The sequence below is a fragment of the Cavia porcellus genome, unplaced genomic scaffold (genome assembly GCF_034190915.1).
Source record: "Cavia porcellus strain 051 isolate PalLab524CR breed Dunkin Hartley unplaced genomic scaffold, mCavPor4.1 scaffold_33, whole genome shotgun sequence".
In the NCBI taxonomy this organism is placed as follows: Eukaryota; Metazoa; Chordata; class Mammalia; order Rodentia; family Caviidae; genus Cavia; species Cavia porcellus.
In genome coordinates this window covers 35,925,880-35,952,077 of record NW_026947516.1, presented here as the reverse complement: position 1 = coordinate 35,952,077, position 26,198 = coordinate 35,925,880, and the positions used below count along the sequence as shown (strand labels likewise).

Genomic DNA, 26,198 nt, shown 5'->3' with positions numbered 1-26,198 from the left:
TGATTATGTCTTATATTAGGAAAGAAAATACTAATATGGGGTATGAATGAAATAATTTGTAATAGATATTAGAATGTATTTCCTGCTACCTCTAAAAAGACTATGCTGTATATTCCGTCTTTTAAGATTTGAAAACATATTGATGAATTATTTTAGGAGCCTAGATAATATGATCATATTTTGAGAATTAAGACAAAATAATTTAAATATTTAATTGTTATATTATGGGTCCTTATTATGAAGTTAAATAATATTTCTGAAAAAGTGATTTCTTTGAAGAAGTTTATTTAAACATTTTTGAGATAGACTGGCTTGGGGCTGGGGATAAGCTCAGCGGCATAAGCACCTGCCTTGCAAGCAGGCAGTCGTGAGTTTCGATCCCTGGTACCGGTAAAAAGAAAGAAAGAAAAAAAAGATAGATTGGCTTATTCGGGCTGCTTGTTGTAATACAAAAAAAAAAAAACAAAAAAACAAAAAAAAACCAGGTAGCTGTTTAAACTTTTTTGTTTCCATTTTGGTTTTGGTTTTGTTTTTAATACTTGGAAAAAGAATTCCTCAGTTTATTTGAAAAAATGTGTATACTAACCAAAGTAATCAACTTTTTAAAAAGTATGTGTGTGCTGGGTGGTGGTGCACATCTGTAATCCCAGCACCAGAGAGGCTGAGGTAGGAGGACTGCCATGAATTCAAGGTGAGACTGGGCTAAATAGTAAGTTCAAGGCCAGCCTAAACTTTACAGAAAAACTCTGACTCAAAAAAGTCAAACCGAACCAAAACAAACAAACAAACAAAAATACAATAATATGGCAATAGCAAAGGGAAGAAGAATGAAAAAAATAATGACTATATGACCAAAAAAGAACATTTCCATTGGAAAAAATAACAAAATACTGCTTATAAATATTATTATAAAATTTAAGAACCCTCATTTAAAAGTCCTAAAAAATTAGAATATACACTAAAAATTGAAAAACCATTAGGAAAATTCTAAAAAATCTTCTTAAAAACATGATGAAAGAATACAAACAAAATCAATGAAGGCATCAACAGACATTGTAATACCATCAGAAAAAAAATCTTTCCGAAAAATGAGTCCAAATAAAATATTTTTTCTGGTTAAAGAAGATTTTAATAAGAAAGTCAACCAAAGGTAACATAAGTAGCTAATGATCTGTGAAAAATTGTAACTTGATTGTAAAGGATGAAATCCACATTTTTTTTTTTTTTTTTTATTTAAGAGGAAAAAGAGAAAAACACAAAACAAACCAAAGCGGCGTAAGGGTACACGCGGAAATCCACATTTATAAAATGAAATATATTTCTTAACATAATAAATGGTTCACACAAAATATATTAGTACAAATTTGACAGTGATGAATTAAGCATTCTCACATTACAATGTAAATTTAATGTAAACCTGGCTGTGCAAGTTTTCTACGTACTTTTTAATAATAGGTAAAACCAATTGCTTTTATATATGCATATAATTTTCTTCAAGCCTGAATCTTATGCAAATAAACAGAATATATACAAAGAGAGATGTGGATATATATAAATAGGTGATAGCTAGATAATAATTTATGGAATTGGAAAGCTACAAATGAATTTTTTCCACTGTCCTCCAAGTGGAAAATAATTGGATGAAGTAGAAAAGCTAATAAAATTTATATTGTTTGAAAATATCTAATGACATGGGGAAAGGTTCACAGTACAATGCTTAGATTAAAATATAGTTATATGCCAGATATTGTATAAAATCAATCAAGGTATAATTTTTAATAAATTAAAATACGATTAAAAGTAACTTAAAAATATAAATGAAATACCTAGTAATGGGCATAAAATCTTATGCAAAAATAAAATTTAAACCTAACAAATTATTTGGATACTATGTCACACTATAATACAGAGAAAATAATAATGTTAATATAACATAGCCATTATTTTAAATTTCCTATAGATACAGAAAATTAATAGTTTATATAATTTTGTCAGTGGTAAGTAGATTTTTTCATTTCTTTTCATGAGAATTTATTACTTTAGTATCAGAAAGTATCATTTAACTAAGATTAAATAGAGAAAAACTTAAAAGATCAGTGTCTTTTATAGTAGATTTTGTATACTGTGCAGAAGAGATGTAAAATAATCATTTATATATTTTCCCAAAAACAGCCCTAGTATTTCGCCTTAATAATTCAAAATGGAATAATGTATTTTCAAACATATGAAACTTCAGTTAATTGACAGTAACAGGCTATCCATCTATAACTTAGTTCAATGAGTATAATTAAATATAAGTAAGTAAATGCTAATCCCATATATCAACATGATTTAGTTATATTTAAGGTGTTACAGACTGCAGATTTTGCAGTGAAGTTAAACTTCATTAACTACATCATAAGTGCAGTTGTTATATATGCATGATTCAAAAATAGATTTGCTATAATTCTTTAGTTTCTTAAGAAAAAGTTGTAGGCATATTTGGCATTGTTTATAAAAATAGGCACTTGTTAGTGGTGCATGCCTGTAATCCCAGCCTTTAGCAGGCCGAGGTAGGAGCATTGCTGTGAGTTCAAGATCATCCTGGGCTACACAGTGAGTTCAGGAAAAGGAATTTAATCTAGTCTAGCTATTTTAATTAATTTATTGCACTTATATTTCTGACTGCATAATTTTTATTCGAAATGCACTGAATTTAACTGAAGCATCAATTATTATTCTTCAGTTAGTATAAAGATACATTTTCTTTTAAATATTGAGGCTTTGCAAAGTTCTCTGCAAGAGCAACAAACTGGCCTAAACTATCTCAGCACCACTGTAAAAGAGATGTCAAAGAAAGCACCTTCTGAAATTAGCAGAAAATATCAATCAGAATTTGAGGAGATAGACGAGCGCTGGAAGAAGGTATCCTCACAGCTCCTTGAACATTGTCAAAAGCTGGATGAACAGATGAATAAACTTCGAAAAATTCAGGTAATTCAAGATTTTAGTTTTTTATATTAGGAATGATTTACTTATTTACCTCCCAACAACACATTTTAAAGTGTAAAAGTAGGTATAAGTCCTCCAAAATTCTTCAACAAATCAAAAGACAGGTCATTCTCAAAGGAGTGTAATTTAACTATTTCTAAGAAAGCAGTGACTAAGTGTTCTGCATCTTCGATTTTATTTACAATTAATTTGATTTTTACACCAAACTCCTAATATGTAAATAAGTTAACTTAATAATTTTAAAAACCAATTATTCATTTAATCTATTTGTCCTTTAAAACAGCTATCATTTACTGTGACTAGAAAAAAGCCTGATATATATATATATATATATATATATATATATATATATATGTGTGTGTGTGTGTGTGTTTTGTTTAATGTAGTCATATCATTTCATCACCATATTAAATTTACAATTGCATGCTTATCTGATCAACTTCTTCCACAATCACATTTCTATTAACTTAATATTAAAAGATACACTGTACTGCTAATGGCATAACGTAAAAATCATGAACCAATAATTAGAGTCTAAAAGTAGTCTAAATGTTTAAAATAATTAGTAGTATAGATAATGTCTTTCATGGTTGGGGAGTTATTGTGAAATATATTATTGTTAGGAAAAGTAATTTCAAAAGCATGATGACATATGAGAAAAGTAATAGAACAAGGGGCTTGTAGATTTAAATCCCAGCTGAATTGTTTATTTTTACATTTTCCAGTCTATAACACCAAGAAATCTTCCATACTCCATGATAACAACATATATATTTACTTTGTTCTGTGTATAAAAATACATATACAAGCATGCCTATATAAATGTATATAATGAAAAACGTGCCTATCAGAACTGTTGACCAAAGGGAGTAAAATTATTATATTTTTCAACATCACCGATAAGCTCACATTCTAGTGAAAGAGAAAAAATAGTTTATTAGTTTTCTGAAAAAAATTACCATATATTTAATGGCTTCAAACAATACAAATTGGTTATCTTACAGTTGTGGAGGTGAGCCATTCCAAATCATTTTCAGTGGACTAAATTCAAGGTGTCAGCAGGGATGAGCTCTTTCTGGTGGCTTCAACCTGTTTCCTTGCCATTTAGCTTCTGGAAGCTGCTTATATTCCTTTCTCATGACCCTAATCTTCCATCTTCAATGCCAGCAGTGCCGCACTTTCCAGGGATAATATGTCAGCGTCCATATCTCTCCAAGTCTATTTCTCTGTGTCTATGTGTGTCTCTCTCTCATTCTTTCTCTCCTTCCCCTCCTTTCTTGTACTCCCTCTTAACTTGGTAAAAATTAAATTACATTGTGCTTATCCAGATGAATTGAGGATAATCTTCATATCCCAACTTTTTTGACTTGTTCTGCTCTGCAAAACCCGTTATATCACATTAGGTAATATTTATAAATTCTGATGATTAGTTTGCAATATATTTTTGAGGGCAGAGTCAGAATGCAGCCTAGCACAATAAGTAAACTAAACATTATTGTGAACATTTATAACAGTGCGATGGAAAGAAACCCAGTGTCAGCTTAGAAAAAGGGGTTATGGAATATTATTGGAACATAGATTATCTCAGCTATCCTTTCAACAGGTAGAATTTAGTCACTGAAAAAAAAAGAAAAAAGAACAGTATGTTTAATTAACTGAGAAATTCAGTGTCATAGAGGTAATACATATTTATAAAGAATAATGAAATATATTGTTAGAAAAATGGCATGGGAGTAGATCATGAGTAGTCTTTGATGCCACACTTTGGACTATGTGGTTTGACCTAGTGATAATGAGATTAATATAACCAACAAAAAAGAACAAAAGAAATAAAGGGCTGTACCCAATATTTTAATGAGACGAAGATGTAATTTTAGTTGCATATGGATAGTAAAGGTCCAGAGTTCTGCCTGATGGTCCTGGCAGAGGAGAGGGTCTGAGCAGACTGGGACCCCGGAATGTCCTCCGCAGAACAAGTGAGTCACCCTGCCAGAAGCCCCCGCTCAGGCGCCGCCCCCAAAAGGCCTCCTCATCCTTCCAGGTCGCCATCTAGCCACTGACCCCATCCGGGTCTTAGCCCGGCCTATATAAGAGGGCAGGCTCTACATTAAATATTGGATCGGTGCCATCAGCCTGGTCTCCAGTGTGATTTATTCCCACCGTGACTCTGTGCCACTTCCCACAGGCTCAGGTACATGCAGTGACAGTTGCATTTTCAAAATATCATCATTAAATCCGGAAGAAGGCCAGGTTATTGACCTTGATGTAGACAAATGATTCACATACAATAGGACTGAGTAAGATATCAAAAAGAGATAATAAAGGAGTCATTGAGACAAGTGCAACATCAACTGGGTTATGGAAGAAAAGATATCTTAACCTTGCACGATATCAGTAAGTTAACAGTGTTGAAGTCCTTAGTTCACCCAAATTCCTACAAAATATTATTATTAATCTTATTAAAAGGGAAACTCTGTGAAGCACATATTTTCAATAGAATTTAGTTGAGAAAAGGTAAAATAATACACCCAGTGAGCATAGTTGAATCACATAAATAAAGAAAAAAAAACCAGTCATACATTTGAAAAATACCCATCAGAAAAATGAAATATTAAAAAGAAAAATGAGAGGTACTTCATTATTTCTAAACAATGACAGTTGACATTACACCTGATCATTACTTCAAACTGGTAAAACAAATTTTAAAAAACGAAGATCAAGATCTTTGTCTTTAAAGATGAAAAATCTTGATTGAAAAGTTCCCAACTAAATGGACTGTCAGCTGTGGAAAACAATTTGTGGATGTTTGGGTTTAGGGAGGCTATAAAGACAGCATTACATTGAGTTTATTGTTCATAGTTTGTTTTATGTACTGTGAGGGCACATTGTTAGTATTATCATGAGTTGTTTTGTAACTTAAAATTTCTCTAGAGAGGGATGTGATTTAATGTTCTCAAGAGGAACATCATAAAACTACAATTGGTAGTATTTTTTTTATTTTTAACAATAGGAGACTTCATATACCAGTGCTTCTACAGTAGACCATAAAAATGCAGTGTTAGTAAAAAATATTCTTTTCCCAAAAACTACTTAGAGACATTCTTCCAACATGGGAGTTATTTCTTGATTCGTGTTTAGACATATCGTCATGATGAACTATGTTAAGAGCAATCAGCACCCCTGTAATGCCTTAAAATGGGTCTCTTATTCCAGAATCACATAAAAACCCTGAAGAAATGGATGGCTGAAGTTGATGTTTTCCTGAAGGAGGAATGGCCAGCCCTTGGGGATTCAGAAATCCTTAAAAAACAGCTGAAACAGTGCCGAGTAAGATTTTTATATGCATTCAGAGGAAGTCTTTCATATGTAGAATATTATTTGCTTAGATCAGTGGTTTACTAGGGAAGATTTTGCTCCCCACTGTCAGGGGACATTTCACAACATCTGGAGACAGTTTGGGTTGTCACATCTTGTTGGAGTATTAGCTATAGATGCAACTGGCTTCCAGTGGGTAGTGCTGGAGTGCTAAGTAAACATCTTACAATCCTCTCCACAAGTAATAATTACATAGTCCAAAATGTTTGTAGTGCAAATATTGAGAAATCTTTGGTGAAATAAATCAGAAATAAATGAAACACTACCTTTTACTCAAATACCACTTCATAAGATTATTTTAATATAAAATCTAATATGATTTAAAGGAACCTTAGAGTTTTCTTTATATCTTATTATAGATTGTTACATACTGTGTTACTCGCTCCATGTATAATGCATTATACTGTAATATAACACAGTATGGATTTTTGAAATGATATTCATTATACTATTGGCATGCAGTGGGAAGAACATTGTCCAGGTCTCTAAACAAATTTCTTTGCAAATAGAAGCTTAAAAAGCAAATCTACATTTCAAATAGCCTTCACACTTATCATGCTAGAAACAATTGCTGCAGTATCCTATGTTTGAAAATGAAAATTCTTTCAAAAAGAGTAACATGGATGTCCATCATTTTCACACATTTTTTTCTAACAGGTAACATAAAATTTATTTCCCTCTGGTTTTGAGATAAGAATCATACAAATAATTCTCTACTTCATTCATGCCATAATAAACAATAATATTTAAAACTGTGATACACATATCTACAGCTTTAATTGCATCTATTTTATACTTTAAAGCACACAATTCATATGTAATATTATGATACCTCATTATACATTGCCTAATTGTGTTGCATTTATGGTATGTAGTAGAAAATTTTCATCCTGATTAAATTGAATTATTTTTTAGCTTTTAGTCAATGATATTCAGACAATCCAGCCAAGTTTAAACAGTGTCAATGAAGGCGGTCAGAAGATCAAGAGTGAAGCAGAGCCAGAGTTTGCCTCCAGACTTGATACAGAACTCAAAGAACTTAATGCTCAGTGGGAGAACATGTGCAGACAGGTATGGACAGTCTCCTTCACCGCGATTTGCCTCAATTTAGTTAGCTAAAGTTTTTTAATGTTTCCCTTTATAATTATCTTTATTTGAAGTTTTGCTACTATGCTGATGCTTGAAAGCACAATTTATGCAAACAAATGTCTTTTCCTAGTATGTAGAAACATTTGTAGGTAAATAATACATTTTTTTTCACATTGGGTCTTAACCTGACCTTGAACAAAAGTGTCATATGGAAGAATCAAATTCAACTCACTACGCTATTGTACTTCAATGTTTTCTTCAGTGCCTAAATTTATAACAATAATTGCCTTAGCAGATATATCATACAAGCATACTTAATATAGAAATAAAATGAATGAATAATATATATGAGTGCATAAATATGCTTCATAATTTTTACTTGTCTCTGTTAAGATTTCCAAGCTTGTCTTCTTAAATAAATTTATTTTAATCGTTGATTTAGAGTAAGTTAATAGCTGAATGAAATATATTTTTACATTCACAATTGAGTTACTCATTTTTATACAGCACGGTATTTTATAGTTATTTAAGAATGACATTAGGAAAAATGAACTACTGTATTCACAAGCAGTGCATATCAAATCCTTTTGTTCAAAAGATAAAATCTTGACCTATACAAGTGATTACTTCTGAATACACCAATACTCTTTTTTAAGTTAATGAGAGGTTTCATTTATATGTGTAGAGGCAATCAGGTTTTGGTTATTTTCAAGTAACTTTTCAAAGCTGAAGACAACAATAATGTCAAAAGGCAAAAGCTGAATATAAAAAGGAAAAGAATTTAGAAAACTAAAATTCAAGCCAAGTTTCTCAGCTATACAATCACTGGCAAATGCTTACCAGTTTCATTAACTAACATATGAGATAGCTTCGGGTCAGCTACCTTGGATTCTTCTCCTGCAGTTAAGTAAGTGCTAGAACAGTTGATCAGGAAAAAAAAAATATTACCTAAGTCATGGATTGTGCCACTGATATTTTCCTGGAAGGCCTGTATGAAAAATATTTGGTTTCACATGTTTTTAATGGATGACTAGAAACAGTAACATCAGTTTGTATAAAGCAAGAGGAAAGACAACAGCCAGAAATTATAAAGAATAAAAAGTATTAATTACAGTATTACCAATATCTCAAGAATTTTATAATACAAAAATGCAATGTTTAAGGTACTGTAATTCTTAAAATGGCTTGCTTAAAACTTTTTGTCTGCCATAATATATACTAAGACTTTACTGATCAAGAGAAGTATTTTGAACTCATAGGCCTCATGCATAAAAAATATTGTCTTAGCCCAATCGTGTTCTGATCCAATTATGCAGTATCCTGGAATATTTTATATCTCTGTGCTTTTCTGTGGATAACACACTGTCCAGGCTCTCATTTGTTACCGAAAGATCTAGGTTTTGAAAGGAAGGAATTATGGTACTCAAGGAGAGGGATATAGTCCAGTAAAAGGAGAGAAGCAAGGTTTGGGTTTTGATACTGAGGCAGTATTCAAGAGAAAATAATGGATGTGAAATATAAACCTATAGAAATAAAAATATCTACATACAAAGTAAGTGTGTGATGTTCCCTTTTGGGTTATATATTACTCATTATCTTCTATTAATTGCCAAGAGTTAGAAAAATTCAATGTCTGAAATATTCAAACATGCTTTATGATCCCATAATATTTTTGAAACAGTGTCTCACTATGTAGTTTAGGCATGTCTTGAAACCATTGTGTAGCCTAGGCTGGACCTTAAACAGATGATGATCCTCGTGCTTCAGCCTCCCAAGTGCTGGCATTGCAGGCATGTGTCACTACACCCACTGTTTCTCAAGAAGAAAATTTCCCTAAACCTTTCACTCCCAAGAAGCTTGGCCAATTTGGATAGTACATAAGCTCATAAGGGTGGAGAAATTTTCCTTTTTTATTATACCACTCTTTTAAGCATAACTGACATGCAAAAAGTTGTATATATTAAGTATATACAACAATAAATAACGGTTGTGTATAACAATGAGAACAAAATTATCCATTGTCTCCAAAATGTTTTCTGCTCACTTTATTTAAAATTATTTTCTTTGCAATAAGAACACTCAGCAAAATCTCCCCTCTTCCCAAATTTTTAAATATTTATTGTAAGATTGTTAATTATGGGTCCTATGTTGTACAGGAGATCTCCAGAATTTATTTATTTATATGCTTTGAATGTCGTTTCTTCATGTGCCTCTGTTCTCATGCTCCAGGTCCTAGAAACTACAAGTCTGCCCTGGTTCTATGTGTCGGAATGTTGTAGTTTCTAGGGAATGTGAGAAAAGATTTGTAAACCATGTATGTGATAAAGAGTTAATAATGAACCTAGAGAAGGAACTCCTACAATTCCAAAACAATTTTTTTTAAAAAAAATTAAAAAGAGCAAAGGACTTCAATAGACATTCCTTTAGAGGGAACATACAAATGGCCAACAAACATATGGAAATGTTCCCAGCATGAATAGTCATCAGGTAGATGCAAATTAAAACAACACTGTGATAGAACACAATCTTTGTTAGGTCCCTAGTAACAAAACAGAGCAAATCCCCCTACATTTTGGGGATGGTGTGGATAAAAGGGAACACTTTTGTGCTACTGATATGACAACAAATTGGTGTTGCCACTGTAGATAAAAATATAGTAGTAATTTAAAAATGTAAAATAGGATGAATGTTTGATTTAGCAATCCTCCCTCTGGGTATATGTTGAAGAGCATTGAAATAAGGACTTCAAAGAGACAAGGGCACTCTCATCTTCACTGTGGCATCATGACAATAAAAATATATGGAGACAACCTCATGTTGATCAAAGTATGTATGCATAAAGAAAATTTAGAAAGCACACATAATGAAATGTATTGCAGCCTTATAAAATAAATTTCTGTCAACGTGGATGAACCAGAATGGTGTTAAAAACACAATATAACATGTTACGATGTAAAAAGACAATTGCTACACCAGAATTATTTTTAGATACAAAACCAATGATGAAGTGTAAGACCAGGAGCTTGGGAACCTGCTACACCAGAATTATTTTTAGATACAAAACCAATGATGAAGTGTAAGACCAGGAGCTTGGGAACCAGATAACTTAGATTGAAATCTTACCTCTAATATAAACTGGAAAATTGCTTAAACTCTCTCTGTTTTGGACTCTCCCATCTATAAAATATAATTAATATTAATACATAACTCATAATTTAATAAATTTAAGAATGTTAAACTTTGTATATAGAAAGGTATATAGAAAAGAATCTGGTGCAATCCAATCATTAGTCATATGTTTGTTAAATATAATAAATCAAGAAAAAATAGAAACCCATACACACACACACATACACACACACACACACACACACACACACACACACACATATATATATATATATATTTTATGTATAATTTCAAGTAAATTATATATGGCTATATATGTTAATAGTTAATGACTTAATTTGTAATACAGTTATCACTAAATATTGGACTTAAATCAGGAGGGTATCATTTTGGCAACTCAAAAATCATCATCTTTCTCTCCATTGTATCTCTTTTGGGTGCAGTCATCCACAGATCTTTTTACTTAGATCTCTAATAGTTTTTTCTCCATTAACCTATTCCAATTGACTGGCTTCTTGCTTCATCGACACACTTGAAGTAACCTGAAGGAATCTGTGTATACTGCACTCTCCCTGACTTGCATCTAAATCACAAATTCTGCTTACTTTCTGTTAACTTTGATGGACTCTCTGTACTCAGGCAAAATTTTTCACTTACAGACCACTTCCCTTCCCTTTTTTTCTACAAAACATTGTACCGGTTATTGGCCAATCCTGTTACTCTTACATCTTTCTCCTGCTAAATCATTTCCATTAACAGAGAATTATGCTATAATATTTCCTGTCATTTTAAAATAGCATCCTTTGGTCCCAAAGTCCATCCTGCCATCTCTCCAGTTTCTTCATCACTTCACAGAAATTCCCTTCTTTCAAACACATTCTGTCCATTTTCTCTTGGATCATCGTGCATTAAAATTTCACCTGCACTACACTGAAGAGAATTTGTCAAGATCATCAGTGAATTCACATGACTAAATACAGTATTTTTGTTTACCTGGCTTTTGTACCATCATTCTTTGTTAGTTTTGAGTTTGTCTTTAGTTTCCTGAATCACACCCTGTATCCTTAGAGGTTGTATCACTCTAAACACTATATCCTGAGGTATTGCAGGTTTCAGTCTTTGTATTGCTTCTTTTCTGTTTTATTACTCATTGAGCAGCATTGAGTCAAATATAATCTGTAATTTATTCCCTCTACAGCATTTTTAAAAAATGGACCAGAATCTCAAGTCTGAATCTTCACATTCCCACTTAGCATTTCCCACAGATAAATACTGTATATTAAATGTAACATGCCCACACAAAATTCTTGATGTGATCCCAATCTGCTACCCTAGTAGTCTCTCTAGCAAAACAAATGCCACCTGTGTACTTCCATTATTCAAGCCAATGACTCAAAGTTATTTTTGTCTCCTATATTTTCCCTTAAACATAATCATCAAATAAATTAACAAATGCCATTGGTTCTGTCTTCAAATTTAGCATGATCCAACATTTCTCTTCATCTTTTTGAAATTACCCTAGATCTCCATTTTAGACCATTGCAGTAAATTCCTACATTGTTTTATCATTCTCACTTTTATCCCTCTCAAGATAGAGCATCCAGAGTTATCCTATCAAAATATGTCACATTATGCCATTCCTCTACTCAACAACTTTAAAAATTATCTTTGTAAAATCAATGCCTGTGTAAGTGTGTATGGACTATTGCTGAGTAAAGGACTGAAAGCAAAATCTGTTATCAGCAAAATGCCAATACAGGCTTAATGTATTACTAATGGATATCATATATATAAGAACAGATTTGGGAGAAAACTTAGACATACTAGTTTCTACTGCCTGTTGACCCTATAGATATAAATACATGCTTAACAATAGGGAAAGTTCTGAAATACTACTTTATATGTAAGAAAAATATAAAATTGGAAAGTGCTTTTGAAATAACTATTAGAATGATAAAAGACAAATAATAATGGAACTCTGGGAAACATTTAACTGTCAGAAAGTAAAAGTAAACCAAAAAAACATCTGTGAAAATAAAACAATCAGAGAAAATATTAAGTGTAAAGATAGTTGCTAAAAACTTTAATGTTAAAAAATGGAAAGCTCAAGAAACCAGGTGGGACTATGAGACTTACATGCTATGAGACTCATTAACACTAAATGAGGCAGATAAAAGATGTCTCGGGAAAATTACACTAGATTAAGCATTAGAAAATCCCTGATAATATTAGTAAATATGAATGGTATTCTGAGGACAAAAGACAGATTGTAGCTATCAAATTATTGAGAAGTCAATAAAAACAGAATTATAATGCTATTTGAATCTGTTAACTATGTAGAGATGTGATAAGGTGAATGTTGGATTGATTTATCTTTTTGAAATTATTGGGCTGTCCATGAACATAATTATAATATGACCATAAAAGGAAAAGGGTTGAAAAAATTGTAAACCCGCATTGATATAAAGGGAATATAGTGAGAACTGACGTCAGAGCGGCAGCTGTGAGCACAATTAATCAACCCTGGAAAAGACCAAACTCATCTTTTTCTCTGAGATGAGAGTTTACAGAAACTTGGGCAGGGTCAATGGTACAGAATGTTAGGCTTTCAAATTCTAGAAGAAGGACTATGGTGAAACTTCTATTTTATTCTTTATGAGTTATAATGTAATCAACTCACACTGCAGGATATTTCAGGCAGATTAAGGGACACATTTTTAGAGTCACTAATGTAATAATGGTAAAGGTACATTGTCATTTTAAGCCAAAATGTTTTCACAGAAGTCCTCTCAATGAATGAGGACATAAGCATTTTATATCTCACTCTCACTGACCAGTCATATAGCTGCAGAACATTAAATTTGAAAAAATAATACCCTAAGTTGAATGCAATTATTATACACCATAAACATATAGCAACAATCAAAAAGAACTTTTTATGTTAGTTATGAAGCTAAAAGAAACAGAAAAAGATTGATGCTAGATGGCTAAGAATCATGTCTAAGAATCCTATTTCTAAACCAGTGTTTATTCTAATACACTTTCATCTCAGAATGATCTCATGCCTCTCCTTGCTTAAAAATTCACTTTTGATCTCTTTCTTCTACTTTAGTTTTATAACATGCCATATTTTTTATTGCATGCCTTGGCTAAATTCCTTTAAGCCCTCTAATATTTTTGAAGCTTCTCAAAATGTTTCAAAAGATTATAGCAAATTTGTATTTGTAGAAATTTAGAAGTATGTTTACTTGGATTTATTATACACTCATTAACTATGCAAATAATATTTATACATTTGCTCAAATAATTGTCAGACCTATTGTTCTTCATGTGTCTGAGTGAAACATTCATTTTTCATTTGATCATTTATTATATCCAACCTGATAACTAAAGAAAAATGCAGTGTTACCTACTTTATTTTCAACATGATTTAGCTGTAAATTATATAAAACAAATTAAATGTGATTGTGGACTTACACAGATATAGTATTTGGTAAAGTGCAATTAAATCTATATTTTATAAAGACCATACATTAAAACTTCTAAAGACACCTGTTTAATCATAGAGAAGAGTAATGTTGTTTGGATAGAGTGATTTTTTGGGGGGGAGGAAGGAGTACTGGGAATCAAACTCATTACCAGACAAGCACTTATGCCACTGAGCTATATCCCTGGTCACTGGATAGAATGATTTTTGAAAGCAAGAGTGAAACACTAATTATAATTAATCATGCAACACTACAGGGTACTAGTACCAAACCATTAGCATGTATGATTATATTTTGGATGCTTTATGATTTGCTACTTTTCTGATAAGTGTTTAACACATTTCACTGTAAAACATAATACTTAAAAATATGTGAGATTTCTAAAAAATAGACATTCCATATGAACACATACATTGGTCTTTTTTTCAGTCTGGATTATTTTTTATTTTAAAGAATTTGAGACAAAGGAGGACAGAACAAAGCAGATCAGAACAGAACAATGTGAGCAACACAACACTTCCAACAAGACACCTGGATATTAAGAGTATCTACCATAATGTCTCTTTCTTTGACATAGTTGAGCATACCTTCACATACAGTAATATCGAACATAACATAATAGTATAGAACCATTCAAGAGAATGAAAGTATTACAGGGCACTCAGAACCAGATAACAAAAAATTAACAATGGACATTATATTATGTCACTTCCCATAGAAAGCTTGTTTATACTATCACACATATTAAAATCCAGTAAGACACAACATGATAGAACCAGTGACCACAGAAGAGCAAAATCGTGGTAGGACTTCAAAGCCAGATGATATTAAATCAGCAGTGGCTGCCATAATGTCTTGTTTTCTTCAAAATAGCTGTTCATATCATCATACATAATAAAATTAAACAAAACAGAATAAGACACTTCCAACTAATGAATGAAAACATTATAAGACTTCAAAGCAATGTAATGGGGAAACACGATTACCATAAGCTCTTATGTACTCTTACAATTTCTTACACTAAGGAGACTATATGGTATTTATACATGTGAGTTTGATTTATTTCGCTTATGAGTATGGTCTCAAGTTACATCCATTTATTTATAAGTATCTCAATGTGATAATTCCTTATAGCTGAGTAGTGCTCCATTGTATAAAAATACCACAACATCTTATCCATTCCTCAGGTGATGGACACTTAGGTTGTTTCCAAGATCTGGCTATTACAAATTGTGCTGCTATAAACATGGGTGCACATAGATCACTGTGGTATGATTTTTTTCAATCCACTGGGAATATGCCTAGAAGTGGGATAGCTGGGTCAATTGGAATTTTCAATCCCAGCTTTTGGAGGACTCTCCAAACTGACCTCCAAAGTGGTTGCACCAGTCTACACTCCCACCAACCAGTGCATGAGAGTTCCTTTTTCCCCACAGCCTCTGCAGCATTAGGTGTTGGTAGTTTTCTTGATCCTGGCCATTGATTCAGGAGTGAAATGGAATCTCAGTGTTGTTTTAATTTGCGTTTCTCTAATTACTAATAATGCTGCACATTTTTTCATGTATTTATTTGCCATTTGTATTTCTCCATCTAAGAACTGTGTATTCATCTCAGATGCCCATTTTCGAATTGAGTCTTTAAATTTCGGGGTTCTGGTTTTTTGAAATTCTTTATATGTTTAACAGCTTGCTTTTTAAAAGGAATATTATGTTTGGAATAGCTTTTCATTTTACTACATTCATGTTGAACATTTTATCCCATAGTATGAATATATCATAAATTATTTAAGCCCTCATGAAAGCACACTAGGTTTATTCTCAACATTTCATTATCTTCAAAGCTGAACAATGTCCATACAAGTTTGCAGATTTTGATCAGTATGATTCACTCTTTTAAAAATGAAAAATAGACTCAGATTTTAGAACATACTTTCTGAACACCTTTTATCAAGTTACTAAAAGTTGCTATGTGATAGTTATTTCCCTCAACAGATATGAAAACTTTTATTTAACCATATACCCATGAAACTGAGACTTTTCCCTTAGTACGTTTGACTTACTTTACTTATGCAAAAACATAAATTTTAATTTTTTATCACCTACCTGTAAATGTTATTGGAACACCCATAATGTATACACACATGACCATACATTCTTTTAGGAGCTACCTGTATATCACGTTTTTTCCAACACTCATTTTTATTTATGGCAACTTTCTATAGCTATTTGATGTTTATGGTTTCTTGGATATTTAAATCATAAAACATAAAAACTGAAAAAGTATTACTTTAAGAGTACTGATAAATCTAACTTTCCAACTGCAGCATACTGTCTAAAAAAGCTTTGTTATTTTTTTCTGTTCACCAAAAAGCATTACTAAGGCAGCAGCTAAATCACTGTAATGGGGCAAGATGATTAAGTAAGCCATGTAAATGGCCTCACCTTACTTTTGTACTTATGTGAAATGAAGTGTTTCTAATCTCCATGAGTTATTTTTCTTATGTATATAAAATTCTTCTGTTTCATCTGTGTCACTTAAGATTTCTGTTTTTTATAGACTTTTCAATGATGTGCTGATAATTTACTGTCAATGTCAGTAATCATGCTTTGTTTGATTTTTTTTTTTAATGGAAGGTCTACGCCAGAAAGGAAGCCTTAAAGGGAGGTTTGGATAAAACTGTAAGCCTCCAGAAAGATCTGTCAGAGATGCATGAATGGATGACACAAGCTGAAGAAGAATATCTAGAGAGGGATTTTGAATATAAAACACCAGATGAATTACAGTCAGCAGTTGAAGAGATGAAGGTAAAATAAATCAAGTAAAGCCAAGGATGAAAAACAGGAAAGAAATACAACATTGTTTATAATTCTAGTTTTGCACAATCTGCTCTTTTCTGGGTTTCATAGTACAGGTTTATTGTTAATTAATCTTGATTCATTTTGATACAATGTAAAAGTTATAAAGTGTATATTAATTTTAATGCATTGTGGTCAAAATGTAAACATTAGAATGACAGTTTGAAATATCATTTCTATTGAAATTATATAATGTTAAGAATTATAATAGGTGATAACATTAGCTGTTTGTAGCTATTGCAAATTCAAGCTGAAAATATGACTATTCTGGGATAGGGATTGTAAAATATTGTCAAATACTATGTTTCTTGTAGCTGAAAGCAGTTTCTCGGAATTCGAAAGTGTTGAATATTTCAACAAGCAATAATTAATGTGAAGTACAAGGACTGGATTTACATGTACATATCTTAACATGATCAAATAAAAACATACACTTTTTTAGGATTAAGGCAAATGGTACATACCATGAACTTAGAAATGAGGCCTGCAATTGAATCTACATAGTGGTATTTTGGTATGTTCCAGAGCAACTCAGTAGTGAACATAACCCTCTAATTTTATCATATAAATATCATCACACTTGACTGTATGAAGTGAGGCTTGAAACTTACACATACGGCAATTGCCTCGCCCAGGGTAGGCATTCAATTATTTTTAGTTGTAATGATAACTGTTAATCTTATGCAGTAATGAGAACTTATAATCTAATCATGCTAACCCAAATATTCAGATATTGTTTAGCTTGAGGCCTCATGACAGAACAAAATCATTATGGAGCCAGATTCTTGGGTTTGAACCAAACTTTCTAACCATAGGTGAGGTACATATATTTACTGAATTTTGATTTCATCATTGTTGAACTGGATCTCAGAATGCTTTTTTTTCAGAATTGTTTAAATGAAACATAAAAGTCCTAATACCACAAACAACACAAACTCAGTGTTACAGAGTTGATACTTACTATTATGATTATCATTAGTGTTGCATAGGAAGAAATTCAGTGTACATTTTTATAGAATTTATGTGATTATTCAAGAATTTTATTATAATTAAAAGCAGAAAGTACTCACATGAAAGCTCATATTTGAACTTTAAATCTGTCTTACCTTAGTCAATTTAGAACATAAAATTAAGATGTACAAAAAGATTGAATTTTGGTATTTGTAAAGCCTATAAAATATTTAGTCCAGCAGTACTATATATCATGCATTTATTCATGAATATAGTTATTGCATATATAATATGTATTCATACCCTTTAAATGCAGTGATAAGATCCCTACCTGCTTTCTTAGAATTTGTATAATATTGGAGGATGGGGGAATCTCAATGACTGAAGAAACAAATAATATCATTTTAGTTCATGATAATATGCCTAAAAACATACCAGATTTGTAAAATACAGAATCATTAGTTTAGTGTTTGCAAAGACAATGGACTGGTGAGATGATAGTTTAGAAAGTTTTGACTTGTGAGATATTTGTGAGGTATACTTTAATCGGAAGCTCTGAATCACGAGAAAAAGCCATAAAAATAAATTATGGCAGCACATTCCAGTTAGAGAGAATACCGCCACCAAGACCCTAAGTGGAAAACGCTTGCCCACTTGCCCAAAGGGGCACAAACAGATTTTAAGTTACCTAAGATGAGTTTAAGGCAGTAGGCAAATATTCATTAACACAGAGTTTTGCAGTCTATTGGAGGAAATTTCATCCTAAGTGAAATGAGAAAACCAGTAGGAGATTTCTAACAAGGGACTGCAGTGATTTCAAATTTGATCATGGGACGTCATCATGAGTAAAATTATTCCAGCACATTAGAGTTAGAAGGTACTTTGAAAGTAAAGTCAATTGTACTTTTTCTGCTGATCAGAATAACAAAATCCTCAGATCCTGTAGGTCAAATAATATAGCTACAGTTACAAGCTTTATCTGTTTTGAGGATATTTTATCCCATGGTACACTAAGCTATATCAGTTTATTTTAATTAAGCTATATCATTTTATTTTAATGTAGTTCTCTATTTTATTTATGATTCTTGAATTGTGTGCCATCAGTGTGGACTTCCCCTCATACCACAAATGCCCAGTGGTTTCTTCTCACTGTTTTCTAAACCTCTAGACAAATGTCACTTCTCAAGTCCCTTAGTAGGAAATCGGCAGTCATCTCAGGTTCAGCAGCTTTCTCTCTCTGGGTTCCTATGTTCGGTTCAGTCCTTTTTTTTGAGTATTTTCTCTCTCTCCTTGAGAAGGTTTTCTATTTCGCTAACAACTCAATCAGATCTTTTATTTTTCTGGCAATAGAGACTAGTGTGTCAGAAATTTTAAAACTTTGAAAACAATCTCTGAAATGAGTGGTCCAACAAATTTGTCCACAGTGTTTAGCAAGTACAAACAATCAATCTGGCTACAAAAATGAGTGCATCATGGAGTGATATTTAAAAGTGGAAAGGCCAGGGTAGCAAGTGGCAACATTAGCCAAGAGAGCCGGTGGATCATTTCCATTTCTTGAGGTTTCTGCTTAATGATCAAGTCAGTCTTTTAAGGTCAGTTTTACTACTTAGTACATAGTGATAGTACCTTTACCAGACTTCCATTTGTGTTGATTTTGAAAGTAAATTTATCTTTATTGTCAGAAGATACCAACAGACTTACTTTGGCACCTCTCCCTGGCTTATTCAGAGAAAAAGTAGAAACCACCTTCTGTTTCTTTATTGTCTTTCATATGTTTCACTTAAAAATTAACGTGCTGTTCTGGTAAGGTATTTTCCTCTGTAAACAAAACATTCCTATTGACATAATGAAATGTGAGGTGTTCCATAGGCATCATCTATCAATCTTTAAGACTTAAAGATCAGCCATAACTATATCCTGAACCTTTGTAATAAAACTCTTCAAATATCTTGAATTTTTAACTGTTCTTCTTCTTTAGAAGTTTTTATGCTGCTATATTTTTGTCCTAGGGCTTAAAAGAATTTATGCATATAATGAAAATATTAAATACCTATATAAATACATTTTGTTAATTTCTAGAGCCAGAGCCAGGCCTGTGGCACACATCTGTAATCCCAGCACTTGGAAGGCTGAGATAGGAGGATCCCTGAGAGTTTGAGATCATTCTGGGGCTACACAGTGAGGTGAAGGCCAGCCTAAACTACATAGTGATAGTCTGTCTGAGAAATAAAACAAAATAAACAAAACATCATTGGAACAGTGATTCTTGCTCTTGAGAGATCCTCAGACTCACCTGGAGGAGTTGTTTAGAATGATTGCTTGGCCTGAAATATTTCTGCACATGGATGGCTAGACGCATAGAAAGAAAGGGATCCAAAGTCATTGTTTTTATGAAGATTGTGTTTCAGTTATACTAGTCATTTAGCTTTTCCACCTTCACACACATTAAAGAAATTCATCATGAACTTCTTTCCTCATATCAACTTGGAATAATGAATTTCACATTTTTTTCTTTTCTGAGGCTCTCCCAACATCTCATGCAGATTCAATGAAAGAATACGAGAAACCCAAAAATTTGAAGAGAGAAGTGGTCCTTTTTTTTCATCATTATGTAGATGCACAAAATGCTTATACTTTGTAAAAATGTAATTGTATTTATTGGATCTACTACAGCATACTTGTTCCTCATCTCATTGAAAGTTTGAGACTGACTTAAAAACTATGAGAAAAAAGAATTAACCTCCAGAACCACTTAATTGATGGGATTTTTTTTTTTTAATCGGTACTGGCGATCGTGCTCACGACTGCCTGCTTACAAGGCAGGCGCTTTATGCCGCTGAGCTAAATCCCCAGCCCCAGACCCCTTATTTAAATTCCCTACATCTCAGTTTTCTGATGTTTAAAATAACAAAGCACATATATCTGAAGGTCTTATGAAAGATGCAATGAGGCAGTAATGTGGCATGGCTGACATAACACATAGCAGCCAGGAAAGTGATTAATGGTTGCTAAAATTGCTGATAATGCTATAATTATGACAGTCAAAAGATTATTTGTGTATCAACCATGTCATGTACAAACATATTTCATTATTATTGAGTTAAGTATTTGAAGTATGGCACTTACTCTTTGACATCATCAGGGAACTTGTTAAAAATAAAAATCTGAGGTACCATCCTAAATTTACTGACATTCACATTCTGTAGGTAAGTCCAAGCAATCTGTTCTACACAATTCCTCCAGGTGAGTCCGAGGTTCACTCAAGAGCAAGAATTACTGTTCTAATGATGTTTTGTTTCATATGTTGTCCAGTGATGCCAAAACCTATTTTTATAATATTAAACTAAACATTTTAATTAATACAATTAAAATCAGTGAACTTGTCTTGGTTACTTTTCTCTCGTTGCTGAGACAAATACTCTACACCAAAAATTAGGGAAGGAAAGGTTTATTTAGCTTACAGTTTTTGGAGGTTTCAGTCCATAATTGGCTGGCTCCAAGGCAGGGTGGCATGACATCAGGGTAACATTTCAAGGCAACAGCCAGAGTAAAAGGGAGAGGAGAGATAAGCCTCTTCTCTTCCTTTTAGCTGTACAAAGACTACCACCCTCCAGGGCAGGTGTGGCACTCACAAACTCTCTGTGCCCTCCACTTGCACAGGCTGAGGATATTTACAAAGTAAGGCTCTTGTTCCCTGCTGAGTCTGTCAGTTAAACTTCTAAAGTTCTCATGTTGACACAGTGTATTAACTATAACAAAAGTCAAAATAATTTGGAACTGCTGTCACATTGCATAATTTTAAAGCATCATGGGACGAAATCTAAAAGTTCATTATGTTGAAAAATACAAGAGTACTTCATGGCTCCATTTTGTTCCATATTCCCTGCTCCACCTGTCCATGTTCCTTGATTCTCACCACTACATTTTTGTAAGGCCCAACTTTCACCAGCCAAAACCTATGTTTCTTTGCTTGAATGTTTTCTTCAGACCTTAAATTCCCCTTTCCCACCTGTATAGTGTGTTGCAAGTAACAGGAGATAAATATTTTCCTTACAGTTGGCAGCAAGTGATGGGAGATGATGTGTACATAATGTATTTCCTCGTGCCTGAATGGGACAAATTTAAGGGATATGTTACTTTCCAATAGGATTAAACCCCAGTCACAAACAGTGGTTACTGAGATTAATGTCATTATCATCTCTCTTCCCTTTGCCATCTCCATTCCTCATTCTACTACCAGTATATTCCCTTCACATAGGACAAGCACACCAACTGCTTAGGGTGGAAAGGCCATGTCATATGTCATATTTTCTTCTTGTTCAAATCCAAACTTAAGACACATTGTATGTGTTTCTAAAATATATTCACATGATCAAAGAAATGTCCTCCAGCTAGAGACCACCAGCAACTGTATTTTAGATAAGCAAATTAAGGTATTATCTTTTGAAATGAGGAAAAATATAGGGAACTAGATATTATGTAAGTGAGGAAAGAACTAATATGATTTAGGCTTGTGGTAGGTGGTTGGAAGGAGAGTTTGAAAGGTTGTTGTTAGTAAGTATTGGTACCACCATAACTGTGCATCTTATCCTGTCCAGAAGGAAAGAAAACTAGAATGAAACTGAAGTTATCATTGGTAAAGAACTAGCAGTCACTCTTATTAACCAGGATAGAAGAGTATAGGCTGTTGTTTGGCAAATCTTGATTTTTGTGTGTGTGTATTCAGACATGGTTATGGTGTGATCTCGCTGTGGTTTTGAAATCACCCTGGTATCAAAGTGACCTTACACAACCGACTGTGAAACAGTTATGATCCATAGGAGACCAAGCATAGCCATGTCAGGCCAGCTTTAGACTCTAGGGGCTGCTTTTCTCTATTGCTTTCTATTTCTTGCATGTGTTTTCAATTACTGATCAGGACTTTCTTTCATCTAAATATAATCCCAAAACTTTATTAAGGACATTTTTCTGTGTTAAGAATATTTTCATTTGAATCCTTTTTGGCCTCATTTCAAAATTTTGCATCTGAATAATTTATGAGTGATTTTATGTGTAGACTACTAAATACTTTATAACTTAGCTAGTATTCAGTAATTATTTTTGTCTTCTTCAATTTTATTTAGATATATCCATAGTAAGCCCTAAATACATGCCTGCATAGACTATGTTTCAGACTGTTTTAAAGATCTGTTTAATTATATATTTCTCCACGATAAGTAAATCAAAATTGATAGAATGATTTAGATTTTGTATTGGATTTATTTTTATGAATCTCATCCTAACAGGGATGGTATGAGAAAAAATATATTATACATAGGAATTCGTTTTGGAAGTAAAGGCACTGACAAGTCTCTCAAGCTCGGTCTTTATTTTTCAGAGAGCTAAAGAGGAGGCCCAGCAGAAGGAAACGAAAGTACAACTCCTTACTGAAACTGTGAATAGTGTCATAGCTCAAGCTCCACCTGCAGCACAAGAGGCCTTAAAAAAGGAACTTGACACTCTCACCACCAACTACCAGTGGCTCTGCACCAGGCTGAATGGGAAATGCAAGACTTTGGAAGTCAGTTGATTTCCTTGCTTGCCCTTCATCAGTTTTAAGTACACATATGTTCATGTGTGAATCACAATAGTTAGCAGCATGAGTTCTGGTATAAAACGACTTAGGCTTCAATTCCTCCCTTAGGTACTTATAATTTGCATGATTTGAGGTCAGGTGTCTATTGCCCATAAACTTCTTTGTGGTGTGCTTGATGAGTGTGAAATAATACCTAATTTATAGAGTTGTTGAAAATGTAAGCTATTTGACTTATAATCCTTATCTTAGTATTTAACAAAAATAGGCAACAATTAATCTATTACATATCATTTCTGTTTTAGGTCACAAACATTCTAAAAACAAATTTTCTCTAGATTTATAGAAGTTTTTTTTCATATATTGAAAAGTTTATAATGTACTAAAATATCTTAGTCAGAAAGTATTTTGTAGAAAAATGTATCCTGCTGTAATTGTCTTTAAACATTGTGGGGCCCTGCAGATTTCTTTAAAACACATTTACTAACTAGCTCCTCGTTTCATATTTTGCATTATATTTATTCATTATCACAAGTCCTGATTTTACTATCCACTTGCCTTGTTCTCTAGATTGAATATATATGAATACAAATGAAGAATTCTGGTGCCTCAAATGATTTACCATATAACATTACATAAAATTAAACATGATAACCCTTGTGAAAATGCTGTGACAAGGAAAACAAAGGAACAAAAACTACTTAGTACAAAATGCTGATAATGCCATACCACACAAAAATTTGGACTTTAAATTTCCTTTTCCCATACAGACCTGTGTCTGGGAATAAAGTTGACAAAGAATTCAAATGTTCCATTATTATTGAAGAGCATCAATTTCTTATTTAAGGTTACATATTTAGTGTTTTATGTTTACAATCATAACTTTACAAGTAAAGAAAACCATTAAATATATAGTATATAACGGATTAAATGTATACATGCTTGCCTAAAGTAACTCAGATATATCTATTTTTTAACTTTCTAATTATAAAATATTATCTTTGGGTTTCTTCATTGTCATTTCAAACCTCTATGGATTCTTTTTCTTTTTTTCTAATCAAATTTATCCCTCAGATATGTGATAAGAGCATTCTCAATGCAAGGAACTGATGTATTTATAGAGGACGCATGTACTCACATTTCTTAGATTAGTGGTTTGTAAATGTTGCAGAAAATAAAAATAGTGAGAAGTGAAGGAATGATACTATAAATTTCTCATGAAATTGTCACATTATATGAAAAATATGCTTTCTTATCCAGGAGAATTGCTTTCTTACATTATCTAAGAAAAATGCCTAAATGTTCTTATAGTCTTAGTTTAAGTATTTAAGTTTAAGTTAAGTATTTAAGTTTATTTAAGTATTAATATTTGTATTATATTATTCATATTGCTTATTTAAGTAATATTCTTATTCATCATGAATTTATTTTGTGGTAGACTTTGTGAAAGATCTTTTATTTTCATGTTGCCTACAAAATCTTCAAAGCCACTTGCTTAATTATCATTCTATTGTCCAGTCATCCATAATATAGCTTCTAAACTTTCCTGTTTGTAATTACCTGGTTACTTACCCGTTGGTACTTGTCTCCTGACTTGACATATATACTTTATTTTATTTTAATGCAATGTTAATTATCATGTACTCCTTAATCAGAAAAATGCATCAGTAATAAATATTTCCGCAAATATCTCTAACCATAATATGTAGAAACATAAGCAGTGCTTCTGTATTATATATATATATACATATGTATATATAGTATTTGACTAATATCTTATTTTTTAGGTTCCTTAGATTTGTCTATACTATTGCTGCTGGAATTGTAATTAATAGTTTGTACCATGATCATGTGGATTTGACAAGGTTTTTTAGCAATTTCTGTGACCAGTTTTGTTTTTACCTTTTATTTTGTTTCTGGGTTCAAATTTCCTTCTTGCTTTCCCTTAAATGTTAAGGAGCAAATGCTCTCCAGTTTCACATGATTGAAAAAGCCTTTATTTTGCCTTCAGTATTGACAATAGCCTACTTGAGCATATAATTATGAAAGGACAAGTATTTTTTAAAAGATGTAAAATATTATTTCCTACTCTTCTGAAATGTCTTGCTATTAATAAGCCTCCTGTCAAATTATTGTTCCTTTGTAATATTGTCTGGTACCTTTTAATTTTCCATTTGTCTTTGAAGCTCTGAAGTTTTGCTCCATTTTATCTATGTGTAGATTGTCTTTCATTTGTATTTTTTCACCTCTTGTGTAAATAGAGCTGAGAAACTTTTTGTTTTCTAAGTTGTTGAAGATTCCTTATAATCTTTTGAAGATTCTTTTCCCCTTTATTAAGTATGTGAGAAATCTTTTATAATATAAATTCTTGATTTTATTTTAAAATAGTCTGTATTCTTATCTCCATCTCTCCCAATTCTGAGTAACTTAATGTAATTTCTCTTACATTTCTCAAATTCTTATTGCAGCTGCTTATGTCATAACTTATTGTTCAATAGTAAATCTTATCTTTGTATACATATTTATTTATATTTACATATATATGTTTATATCTGTAAAATATAATATTTTTACTTTTCAAGTTCTGTTTATTTTAAAAATCAGTTCTTTTATGATCATCTATTTTTGAAAAAGTTTTTCTTTGTCATCCACTAAGTAGTTTATATATACATAATTTGAGAAATCTCAATGAGTACTAAACTTGAATGACTTTAAATTTTCCAATATCTAAACCAACCATGTCAAACT

General features: G+C 32.2%; 1 protein-coding gene across 15 annotated transcripts in view; it reads left to right on the top strand.

Annotated features, from left to right (window-relative positions):
• Window positions 1-26,198, top strand: part of Dmd (dystrophin) — a 2,110,831-nt gene that overhangs the window by 802,263 nt on the left and 1,282,370 nt on the right. For all 15 annotated transcript variants that reach the window (XM_063242792.1, XM_063242803.1, XM_063242804.1 and 12 more), the window contains 5 exons: window positions 2,761-2,973; window positions 6,205-6,318; window positions 7,282-7,437; window positions 16,706-16,876; window positions 23,256-23,438. In XM_063242792.1, coding sequence (XP_063098862.1) covers window positions 2,761-2,973; window positions 6,205-6,318; window positions 7,282-7,437; window positions 16,706-16,876; window positions 23,256-23,438 — 837 coding nt within the window. The remainder of the gene's footprint in view (window positions 1-2,760; window positions 2,974-6,204; window positions 6,319-7,281; window positions 7,438-16,705; window positions 16,877-23,255; window positions 23,439-26,198) is intronic.